General features: G+C 35.6%; 1 protein-coding gene across 4 annotated transcripts in view; it reads left to right on the forward strand.

The window, feature by feature from the left end:
• The window catches only part of ABCB7 (ATP binding cassette subfamily B member 7), a 165839-nt gene that overhangs the window by 101971 nt on the left and 50808 nt on the right, over nt 1-13060 (forward strand). For 3 of the 4 annotated variants that reach the window (XM_044911522.1, XM_021686869.2, XM_044911524.1), the window contains one exon: nt 3651-3770. The exons of the other annotated variant lie outside the window; for it this stretch is intronic. In XM_044911522.1, the coding sequence (XP_044767457.1) occupies nt 3651-3770 (120 nt within the window). The remainder of the gene's footprint in view (nt 1-3650; nt 3771-13060) is intronic. 4 annotated transcript variants of the gene reach the window in all.

The following is a 13060-nucleotide window of genomic DNA, read 5'->3' on the forward strand; positions in this document are numbered from 1 at the left end:
ACCTACTGTATGTTAGCCACTATATTGGTATTGGGTTACAATAGTGAGCACAAAACACCAAGTTACTACTCACATAGAATTAAATTCTAACAGGAGAGCAGATGTTAATCAAATAATCACACTTCTGTATATGTAGTTTATAATTGAAATGGATGCTCTGGAAGAAGGAATACGCTCTGTGAAAGAATACAGACAAGGATCCTGACTGGGGTTAGGGAAGACCTCATTGAAGAACTGCTGCTTGAGCTAGCAGTTCACTCATTGGAGAGGTTGGAGAGTGGGTTGGTGTTGCACAGAAGGAGATTATTCCAGACAGAATGAATGGTATTATGCAAATGCCGTGTGGCAGGAGGGTTTATAGCATATTTGAGGAACTAAAAGAAAAGAAAGCTAGTATGGCATGAACACTGAAAGCAGTGGTGTAAGACATCGCTAGAGATGTAGTCAGGGGCCAAGCCAAGCAGAGCCTCACAAGCAATGTTACAGACTTTGATCTTCATCTTAAGAGTGGTAGGATGCACCTGAGGGGTTTTAAACTATGAGTAATATATGATTGCAGGGTATACTCATTGAACAGGGAGCAGAGTGGACACAGAGAAATCATTTAGGAGGATGTTGCAAGTAGTTGAGGTGAGAGGTTACGATAGCTTGGATTAGGTTGGTAGTAAAAATAGAAGTAGACAGATTCAAGAAATTTTTATGAAGTAAAATTGATTCAGCTTGGCTCATACTCTTAAGTATTTTGTGACGCATAAGTTTCCAGAAATGGAATTCTTGACACAAAGGGCAAATAATTTTAAAAGCTGATGGTAGATATCAAAATGCTTTCTGGATAGATTGTTTCAGTTTACTCTCCCATTAATAGTGTGTTAGAGCGCCCATTTCAATACAACTTCACCATCAATGAGCATTAACTTTTGGGTTTTTTTTTTAAATATTCCAGAAAGTGAGTAGATACTTCAGTTTTTTAAATGGAGATTATTTTGCCAGCTATAATAACATAGTAGTTTTGGAATATATATGTATTGATCTTATTTTGGCTTTACAAAGTGTGGTTTTGATTCTTAATATTCTGTCTCTAAAAGCTGAAACTAAAACAAAAAGATTTCATGGGAGTGTTGCCTCAGGAACTTGAGAGAAAGAAAAATGGAAGATGATTTAGGTCAGATGAAACATGACTGGAAAATTGTATTTTTGTTAAAATATTTAATAATCCAACCTCTGTTCTGTATAATTAATATCAAGACTCCTACTTTCCTAAACATTGCATTACAACTCTACTTTATCATGAGTTTTGACTGAGGGCTCCAAACTCTTTTAAATAAACATATTGATAAAGAGCCCAAAAGTATATAAAGATTTTGACCACAAAGATGGAAATATTGAAATGTTGATTAAAGTTTGTGTAATGTACTGATAGCTTAATAGATGAGAAATAAATGTACAGTACATGTCCTCTTGCCCCCACTGAATAACTTTTTGGCAATATGAGGATGGCTGTAGCTGGAAGTAAAAAATTAAGTAGCTTTTTTTTTCCATTCAAGTTATATTCATATTTATTTTTTTATTAATATATAATATATAATGTATTATTTGTTTCAGGGGTACAGGTCTGTGATTCATCAGTCTTACACAATTCACAGCGCTCACCATAGCACATACCCTCCCCAGTGTCCATCACGCAGCCACCCCATCCCTCCCACCCCCCTCCACTCCAGCAGCCCTCAGTTTGTTTCCTGAGATTAAGAGTCTCTTACGGTTTGTCTCCCTCTCTGGTTTCATCTTGTTTCATTTTTCCCTCCCTTCCCCTATGATCCTCTGCTTTGTTTCTCAAATTCCACATATCAGTGAGATCATATGATAATTGTCTTTCTCTGACTTATTTCGCTTAGCATAATACCCTCTAGTTCCATCCAGTCATTGCAAATGGCAAGATTTCATTTTTTTAAAGATTTTATTTATTTGACACAGAGAGAGAGAGAGAGCACAAGCAGGAGGAGTGGCAGGCAGAGGGAGAGGGAGAAGCAGGCCTCCCGCTGAGCAAGGAGCCCGATGCAGGGCTCGATCCCAGGACCCTGGGATCATGACCTGAGCCGAAGGCAGACGCTTAATCAACTGAGCCACCCAGGAGCCCCAAGATTTCATTTTTTTGATGGCTGCATAATATTCCATTGTATATATACACCACATCTTCTTTATCCATTCATAAGTAGCTTTTTAAAAGAAATTTGTATAGTTTCTTTTTCTCCAGGATAGTTTGAGCTTGAAAGATACTGACCTTAGATTCAGAATAAAAGTTATGTTTGCAAATATCTTCTCCCCTATCGTTTTGGCTTTTTGATAGTTTTCTTCACTGTGCAAAAGCTTTTTATTTTGGTGTAGTCCCAATAGTGTAATTTTGCTTTTGTTTCCCTGCCAGAAGAGACATCTAGGGAAATGTTTCTGCAGCTAGTGTCAAAGAAATTACTGCCGATGTTTTCTTCTAGGAATTTTATGGTTTCCTGTCTCACATTTAGGTCTTTCATCCATTTTGAATTTATTTTTGTGTGTGGTGGTAAGAAAGTGGTCCAGTTTCATTCTTTCGCATGTAGCTGTCCAGTTTTCCCAGCACCGTTTTTTGAAGAGACTGTTTTCTTCCCATTGTATATTCTTGCCTCCTTTGTCATAGATTAATTCACCATAAAAGTGTGAGTTTATTTCTGGACACTCTATTCTGTTCCATTGATCTATGTGTCTATTTTTGTGCCAGTACCATACTGTTTTAATTACTACAGCTTTGTAGTATATCTTGAAATCTGGGACTACGATACCTCCAGTTTAGGTCTTTTTGTTAGTTTTAATTTTAATTCCAGTTAACGTATAGTGTAATATTAGTTCCAAGTTATAATATGGTGATACAGCAATTCCACATATCACCCAGTGCTCATCATGACAAGTACTCTCCGTAATTGTCATCCGTCCCCCCCCACTCCCTTCCCCTCTGGTAACCATTAGTTTGTTTTCTCTAATTAAGAGTCTGTTTCTCTCTCTCTTTTTTTTTTTCTTTTCTCACATTTGTTTTGTTTCTTAAATTCCACATGAGTAAAATCATATGGTATTTGTCTCTCTCTGACTGACTTAACTTTCATTATACCCTCTAGCTCCATCCATGTCATTACAGATGGCAAGATTTCATTCTTTTTATGGCTGAGTAATATTCCATTGTATATATCCTACTACTATGTCTTTATTAATCAGTGGACAGTTGGGCTGCTTCCATAATTTGGCTATTATAAATAATGCTGCTATAAACATAGGGGTGCATGTATCTCTTTGAATTAGTGTTTTTGTATTCTTTGGGCAAATACCCAGTAGTGTGATTGCTGGATCATAGGGTTGTTCTTCCTTTTTCAAGATTGCTTTGGCTATTCAGGGTCTTTTGTGTTTCCATACAAATTTTAGTATTACTTTTTCTAGTTCTGTGAAAAATGTTGTTGGTATTTTGATAGGGATTGCATTAACACTGTATGTTAATTATACTTGAATAAAAAAAGTTATGTTTGAAATGTTTGCAAATTTTTCTCAAATATGTACATAATTCTACATTATTGAAATGCAGTTATATTTGAAATGACATGTTACTTACTGCTTTGTTTTCTCTCTTTCAACAGTTAAAAGATGTTGATACTCGGAAAATCATAAAAGCAATGCTTTCTTATGTGTGGCCCAAAGACAGGCCAGATCTACGAGCTAGGGTTGCCATTTCCTTGGGATTTTTGGGTGGCGCAAAGGTAAGAATGGGAGAAATTATACATTGTTTGTTGCTGTAACTAAGAAATAGTATGGCATTTTCTAATAATGAAACTTGAGCTGATAAAAGCTACTTTGGGGTAGCACTGTTAACTTTTAGGACCCTCATTTACATAACTATTTTATGCAGTCAGAAATTATATGGTAATGCCCAGTTTATCTGTGGATCAGATTTAAGGGCCTCAACTTAATGTAATTCACTCCTGAAACCAGTGTAAGATAAAGGATCATTAGTTGTGACAAAGCATTAGGAACTTTATAAAAGAATCTCCTCAGAGCCCTGTTGGCTCTTTCTTTAATACATATTTCTAGTAAGCTTGGTTTTCAGCTCCTAGTAAACTGAAAAGAGGATGAAAACACATTTAGACACACTGATAGCCATAAGTGGTAAACAACAAGGTGAAGGGAAAAAAACAGGAAAACTTAAAAAAAAATACACCCACAAAAGCTGGGCATTTTTGTACCACTCAGTATAGGGGTCCTCTATATCTTAGCAGCTTCTTCAGTTTATCTCTGTAATGTATGTAGCGCATTTTAATAAGGCAGTTATAATGACTCTGAACTTTGAAGGAAAAAACCTTATTTTCAATTTACTCAGATTTTAAAGTCAGTGAAGTATATATCTTTAGGTACAATATGTATTATGGTACATATGTAGTCTTTGGAGTCAGAATTCCTGGGCTCTGGCACTTACTAACGTAACATTGGGCAAATTGCTTAGTCTTCATGCCTCAGTTTCCCAAGTTGTAAAATAAGGTAAAATACTGTTTTCATAAGGATTAAATAAATTAACATACAAAAGACTTGAAACAGTGTTTGGCACGTAGTAAAACATATGTGTTAAAATAAAAATAAATTAATTTAGATTTCCATCAAAAATATGGTTAAAAAGTCTGCTGAAAAGTATAAATGACGTTTGACTGCCACTCTTATGTGTAAGGGTTAATACATTGTTTTAGAACCCAGGTCATATCAGTTATTTCTTCTCTGTGTCAGGTATGTTGCCTTTTATTTACTTATTCTTTTCCTTACTCTAAAAATGTGTATTGAGAACTTGTCATACAAAGGACTGTTCTTGGCCCTGCAGAGTATTCAAACATAAATAAAGCATATTTCTTCTCTCAAATCATACAGGATAAGACAAGTTACATTTTATTGCTATACTGCAAAGTAAGTCATAAATAATTTAAAAGAAGTACCATTCACATATTGGGTGATTTCATAGGAAAAAACCACCAAGATGGGGAGTCTGGAAAGGTTTCACAGAGGAGGTGATGTCTGAGATAGTCTTGGATTGAGGTAGGATTGTTATAGGTATAGGAGTAACATGGACAGGATGAGAGAGGACATGTAGTGTGTGTGGAGTAGTAAATAGTCCAGCTTTGCTCTAGTGAGGGGATAGTGTTTCAGAGAAACTAGAAGTAACCTTGGAAAGATAGATGGAGCTCCTAATGTGAAATACCTTAACTGTGAAACAAAAATTTAATTATGTTGGAACTAGGAATATATATTTTGAGTAGAAGAATAATAATGTTAGAGCTATACTTTAGGAAATTAATCTGATCCTGTTGCATAAGATGGATTAGGGTGGTAAGAGAACTAAAGTAGGGATACTATTGATTTTCATTTCATGTATTCATTCAGCAAATATTTACTGGCCAGTTATGAGGCTGATGTAATAATCTAAATGAAAAGTAATAGCACTTTGTACTGGAGTAGTGGTAGAAATGGTAATATGGAGGGAGAAGATGCCAGAGATATTGTGAGGTAAGGGAAGTAGAATCAACAAGATTTAGCAATGGATCAGATATTAGAAGTAAAAGAGAAATAGGTTTCAAAGTTGATGCCAAGGATTAGAGAAGAAAAATGCTTTTAACAGAAGTAGGTAGGAAGTTAGGAGGTCTTGTTTGGGAAGATGAAAATTTTGGTTTGGTGCAAGTTAAGTTTGAGATGCTAAAGGAACGTTGAGACAGAGATATTTAGCTGATAATATAAAATGCAAGACAAGTTCAGGAAGGAGCCCCAGGCTAGAGAGATTAAGAGGTAATAGTTGGGGGGGGGGGGTGTAGGTAAAACAATGCAGATTAGTTCACCAAGGAATAGAGCAGAAATAGAAGATGACTACAGACAGAACCTGTGATAAATGTGCTCCTATAGGGTAATAAACAGTAATGGAAACAGGAAAGGAGTGATTGGAGAGTAAAACTAGAATAATTCAGTCCGACTGTTCATTGTCTTTTCTTCTCTCTCATCTATTGTATTGGTTCTGTTGAGTACTCTCCCAATGAACCAGACCCCTTCCCTGGGAGAAGACTAAATCAGGATACTAAACAACAGACCAAGAATCCATACTTTATTGTTTATTTAAGCTGAACAGAGAGGATAATATTATAAATCTAATTTTGGTAGCTAATGTTGAAATTCTTTGAACTCATATTTTTAGCACAGTACTGGTAGCAGAATTGTCTTTTACCTACAAATTACTTAAGGATAAAGATTATTCTGAGCTCTTGTGCAAGGCAGGATTAGCAAATTGGCCTTTATGCTTTATTAGCTGACTGAAAGTACTTGGCTGACAAGTTAAAGACAGATTGTTTTCTGGACTTCCTCTTGAATTGAAGAGAACAGGTTAGAACATGACTAATTAGGTTAGTTGAAGGGAGGAGTGTTAAATAATGACATTTATATTAGATTTTATTTTTGGAGTGAATTTCAGTTGTTCAAAATACAGATTTCTGTTGCTTGGTGACAGGTCAATGTCAGGGTATAAAAAATAGGTCAAGGTAACTTTCTTAAGGACTGAAATATTTTTAGAAGGCTAATATTTGATTTTTCTCTCAGTAAATACTGAGCACTGATAGAATGGATAGTGCTGTACTAACCTCATATAAACTAATAAGTAAGCAGAAATTAATATAGAAAAATCAGTCCTCAGAAAGTATGTTTGATTCCTTTTGAGTTAGGAAAAGAAATAAATTACCTGATATTATAATGATTGCATGCTTCTACTTTCAGAACATATAGAAAAACAGTTTACTTTTCACTAGACAGGAACTAGACCATAGAATAACTTTAGAAATATATAGTAGTAGCGTATAACCATTCCTAATATCATTTTTCTAGCTTCTCTACTGTCCTCAGTTTAAAAGTGATTATTATTCTCCCAATCTTTAAAACCTGGTCATTGTTTAATTTTGGTAGTATTGCAAGTATGATTTATACTTGGTATGCAAAGGTGGATTGTTATCCCTTTCATTCGTTGGCTTCCTATTTTTTTTTTTCAACCTGATTACATGCTTTGGCATATAAGCACTTTGGACCAATCTATTCCCCTTTATACTCTGGTCTTCCTGACCTCCTCCATGTACTTGTGGGACTCTTAGGGCAGGTTCAGGAATCTTCTCAGCTATTACTATTAACGAATGCCACCCAGCATCTGAGGAGCATGTGGTGGTTTCATAGCAAGGCCAGAAGCATCCCTGAGGGAGAAGGAGGACAGAAAAAGAGAAATATCAAGTGAGAAGAAGAAAAAGGGAGGAGAATTCCATGCTTAACATATGGGGCCACAGCATACCATCTGCTTACTTGTCTATTAATGCTCTTCTCATTCTGAAGGTCTTAAGGCTATCATTGTCTCCAGCAAAGATTTTTTAAGATAAACTGTATTATGTAAAGATGCCTTGCAGCCCAGAGAAGGCCAAGAAGGATGGGTTGGTATTTCTTCTGAGTTGCAGCAATTCTATTTTTAATATGTTGGAGTCCTATATGAGATATATTTTAGGGGTTCTGCTGCCAAGAGAGAGACAGAGATAGAGACAGACAGAGATAGAACACTATTTGCCTTCATTCCTTAAATCCCTACAAATCATATGCAGTGCCTTTTCTTACCATCCACACATATATCCTAGGAGTATCACATTATTATTAATCTGGGGATTTTGAGGTCTAAGGATTTTTTTTTTTAATTTAACCTTTCTGTTAGTATATCACATACAGCTGTGTCAGGATTTAAGGAAAATATAAAACATATTTACTAAAATCATCTGTTTTCATAAAATAAGTGTTTATTTTAATGTTATAAAAAAGTTTACTCCGGGTGCCTGGGTGGCTCAGTCTTTAAGCATCTGCCTTTGGCTCAGGTCATGATCCCAGGGTCCTGGGATCAAGTCCTGCATCGGGCTCCCTGCTCGGCAGGAAGCCTGCCTCTCCCTCTCCCACTCCCCCTGCTTGTGTTCCCTCTCTCGCTGTGTCTCTCTCTGTCAAATAAATAAATAAAATCATAAAAAAAAAAGAAAGTTTACTCATATTCTCTAACCAGCACCATCTTTGGAACCATTTAGTTGACAGAGAACTTGCAAGCACAGAACATTAAAGTATCAAGTACAAAAAGATACCTCAATTAAAAACCTGCAAATGAAAATAAGCTTTATTTAAAATTATAATTTCAAGGGAGAGGGTATTTTCCAAAAATATAAATAATATCCCTTTTTTCAAGAATGCATCTATTTTAAGGAATAATATATGTATTATTATTAGTAAGGAATAATATATTTGTCTTAGTCCATTTACACTGCTATAAAAAACACCATAAACTAGATGGTTCATAGATGGCTGTCTTTTTGTTGTAACCTACATGGTGTAAAAGCTTAAGAAGGGTCTTTGGGGGCTTTTTTGTAAGGGCACTAATTCCATAAAGGCCTGATCACCTCTTAAAGGCCCCATTTCCGATATCATCACCCTGGGGGGTTAGGATTCAACATGTGAATTTGCCAGGGGGACATTCAGATCATAGAAATATGTATTGAGCAACATTCGTTAGTGACTATTAGGTACAAGATACGGTTCTAGGCAGCTGGGAATGCAAAAATGAATAAAATGTGGGCCTTGCCTTCCCTCCTGGAGTTGCAGTGTACTGAAGGAGAAAAATACACAAATAATGATTATATATAAATATCCAAAGGGAGTCACAAATGAAGATATATGGGAGTTTCAGCAATTAGTCATTTAAGGGAAGGCTTCATGGAAGAGCTAGAGTTTTCTAGTTACTGTCTTGACATTTGCAACTTCAAAAGATTCATGCACTTTTTGCTTAACTTTGATTCTTAAAAAATTTTCTTAAAAACACTTTTTAAAATGAAACATTGCTACCTAAAGCCTTTAGTTGAGAGGTATGATTTATATCCTGGAGTATTTTTTTTTAATTAAAAGACTTTATATTTTAGAGAAGTTTTAGTCTTACCGAAAAATTGAGCAGTAAGGACAGAGAATTCCTCTATATCCCCCCACCCCAAATCCCGCTCAATTTCTTCTACTACTAACATCTTGCATTAATATGGTACAGTTGTTGTAACTGATGAACCAATTATTTAAAAATACATTATTCTTTTTTTTTCTCATTAAACTTTTGTTTTAATGGGTCTCAAAATTCTGTGACAGATTTTTGGTCAAGTTGTTTCCATTAAAAAGTACTGATTTTAAAAACTATTTAAAACTGCCACACACACACACACACACACACACACACAACACACACACATACACAAACAAATGGTCCACAAAACATTTTCCTTTCCTTCTGAAGGTTTTATGATGCATTGTTATCATTAACCAGTCTTTTACTTTTATAAACTTAAATGGCCATTTGACACAAACAGTTCTGAGACCGTTCTTCCACCACTGATTAAGACTGGGGTGGCAGGTATTGGGGATAATATTCATTTAGCCTTCTGAGCTTTCTGGGCAGATTTGGTGACCTTGCCAACTCTAGCTGCCTTCTTGTCCACTGCTTTGATGACACCCACAGCAGCCATCTGTCTCATGTCATGAACAGCAAAACGGCCCAGAGGATGAGAGTCAGAGAAGCTCTCAACGCACATAGGCTTGCCAGGAACCATATCAACAATGGCAGCATCACCAGATTTCAAGAACTTGGGACCATCTTCCATAACTACTTGCTGGGATTTTGATTTGGACTGCATTGATTATATAGAGCAAGTTTAGGAACAGCTGACATCTTGACAATATTGAGTCATTCCATCCATGAACATGGAATCTATTCATTTAGTTCCTTTTTTATTTCTTTCATCAGAGTATTGTAGTTTTCCTCATACAGATCTTGAACATGCTTTGTTAGATTTATACCTAATTATATCATTTTGGGTACTAATTTAACTGGTATTTTTTTTTATTTCAAATCATGTATTGTTCACTGGAGATATATAGGGAAGCAATTGACTTTTGTATATTAACTTTGTATCCTGCAACCTTGCTAGAGTTGTTTATTAGTTTCAGGAGGGTTTTTTGTTGTTGCTGTTGTTGTTGTTGTCAGTTCTTTTGGATTTTCTACATAGATAATCGTATCATCTGCAAAAATGGTTTTATTTCTTCTTCCTATTATGTGTGCCTTCTATTTCCTTTTCTTATTGCATTAGCTACAACTTCCAGTACCATCTTGAACAAGAGCGATAAGAGAGGGCATCTTTGCTTTGTTCCCAAATTTAGGGATAAAGCATCTAGTTAGTTTCTCATCATTAAGTATATTGTTAGCTTTAGGGTTTTTTGTAGGTGTCCTTAATCAAGTTGAAGAAGTTTCTTTCTATTCTATTCCTAGTTTGCTGAGAATTTTTATCATGAATAGGTGTTGGATTTTGTCTAGTGCCTTTTTTGCCTCTATTGATATCATGATATTTTTTCTTTAGCCTGTTGATGTGATGGATTACATTAATTGATTTTCCAATGTTGAACGAGCTATGCATACCTGGAATGAATTCCCCTTGGTCATGTTTTATAATTATTTTTATACATTATTGGATTTGGTTTGCTGATATTTTGTGAGAATTTTTTATCTGTGATCATGAGAGATAGTGGTCCAGAGTTTTCCTTTTTTGTAATGTCTGCCTGGTTTTGGTATTAGGGTAGTGCTGGCCTCCTAGAATTAGTTCAGAAATTTTCCCTCTATCTCTGTTTTCTGGAAGGGATGGTATTTACAAATTGTCTGAGTATGTTGTATACTTTTATTTTCTCCTTGTTTTGCCTTGCAAATCATATCTCCATTTAGTGCTCTTGTCCTTTATGTTCTTTTTCTCCTTCTGATCCTTTTGAAACTGGAGCGGTCTTTTACCTATTCACATATATTGGGCCCTTCTTGGCAGCACTAGTTACAGAGTCCTTAATTATCAGAGGCTGCTGTGAAAGAGATTAATTACTGAGGAATTTAGGTATTAAAGAGGTCTGGAAGAATTGGGTTCGTCAGATATAGACAATACTTTCATGACCAAGAAGGGAAAAGTCACTGTAAAATCTTGAATTTGAGACCCTCAACAAACTGATCATATGGACCAGTAAATTTGGCATCCTATAGATACAGCATACTTTTGGCTGTCCTTTATGGTGATTGTACTTTTTCCTTAATTCCATTATTTAATTAATGTCCCAACCTGTGCATTTCCAAGTTAAAATTAAACAAATTCAATTTCCTGATGATATACCAGTCTCTGAAAATTCAAGAATTTAGAAGATTATTTATATATGTGATTTAAACTTTTGATCTAGGAAAGAAAAATAATTGTGATAATAAGTCCTTTTATTTCTCTTGTACTTAATGGTAAATTAATGGGCACATTGCAGTTATAGGTAAAACAACTTCTGTCACATGATTATAATCCAGTAAAAAACAGGTTCTCAATCTTTAGAAAACAACAGGGGGATTAAACCCCATACTGTGTCAATTTTGATTGAAATACATTAATCTAGCCTTATTTTTTTTTAAAGATTTTATTTATTTATTTGACACAGAGAGAGACAGCGAGAGAGAGAACACAGGCAGGGGGAGTGGGAGAGGGAGAAGCAGGCTTCCCGCGGAGCAGGGAGCCCCATGTGGGGCTCAATCCCAGGACCCTGGGATCATGACCTGAGCTGAAGGCAGACGCTTCACAACAGAGCCGCCCAGGCGCCCCTAGCCTTATTTTTAGACCTCTCCAGCCTCTGGGGAGCCAGGTCTGGTGTGGCCTGAGACATTGGCTTTTTTAAATTTTACTTTTTATATGCATGCAGTAAAGTGTACTCTTTTATGACTTTTAGTACATGGATATATTAGTGTAATTACTGCCACAGTCAGGATACAGAAAAGTGCTGTATTTATACATTCTGGATATGAGACCTTTCTCAGATATATAATTTGCAAATATTTTCTCCCATCTGTAATTTTGATAGGTTCCAGTTTATCATTTTTTTCTTTATGGATTATGTTTTAGTTGTTATATCTAAGAACTTTTTGCCTAACTCAAGTTCATTACAATTTTCTCCTGAGTTTTCTTCTAAAAGTTATATTTTCACCTTTTATATTTATGCTCCATTTTGAGTTAATTATTGTATCCAGTTTAGTTGAAAGTTCATTGTTTTGTGTAGTTCATAACATAAAGGCTATACTCTCCCAATTGAATTTCCTTTGTATCCTATTGCTGCTGTAAAAACTTTTCATACTTGATAGCTTAAAACAACACATATGTATTATTTTGTAAAGGTCAGAAGTCCAAAATTAGGTTCCTGGGTGAGAATAAAAGCATTTGTCAGGGCTGTGTTCCCTCCAGAGCCTCTTGGGGGAGAATCCATTTCCATGCCTTTTCCATTGGCAGTCCTTGACTTGTGGCCCCTCCTTCTATCTTAAAGCCAGCAGCATCTGCAATCTCTCTGACTCTGACTCTTGGCTTCTATAGTCATATCTTTTCTCTTGACTTTGGATCCCCTGCCCCCCGTCTCCCTCTTATTATAAGGACCCTTTTGATTACACTTGGCCCACCCAGGAAATTCACAATACTCTCCCCAGCTCATATTCTTTAGTTTAATCACATGCAAAGTTTGTTTTGCTATGTAAGGTATCATCTTCACAGGTTCTGGAGATTAGTACATTAGTACATGGAGATTTTATGGCGCCATTATTCTCTCTACCATAGTGTGTGTCTATCCTTTTCTGGACTTTGTTATTGTCTGTTGATCTATATGTATGTGTCTCTCCATTCATCAACACCACATTGACTTTATTGTTGTAGCTTTATAGTAAGACGTAAAGATAGTGTGATTCTTCCAGTGTTTTTCTTTTTAAAATTGTTTTGGCTATTCTAGTTTTTTTGTCTGTCCATATAATTTTAGAATAATCTTGTGTATAGCTACAAAGAAGCCATGTAGGGTTTTTAAAGATTTTTTTTTTTTTTTAATTTGAGACAGACAGAATGAGAGACAGAGAGCATGAGAGGGAGGAGGGTCAGAGGGAGAA

The sequence above is a fragment of the Neomonachus schauinslandi genome, chromosome X (genome assembly GCF_002201575.2).
Source record: "Neomonachus schauinslandi chromosome X, ASM220157v2, whole genome shotgun sequence".
Lineage (NCBI taxonomy): Eukaryota > Metazoa > Chordata > Mammalia > Carnivora > Phocidae > Neomonachus > Neomonachus schauinslandi.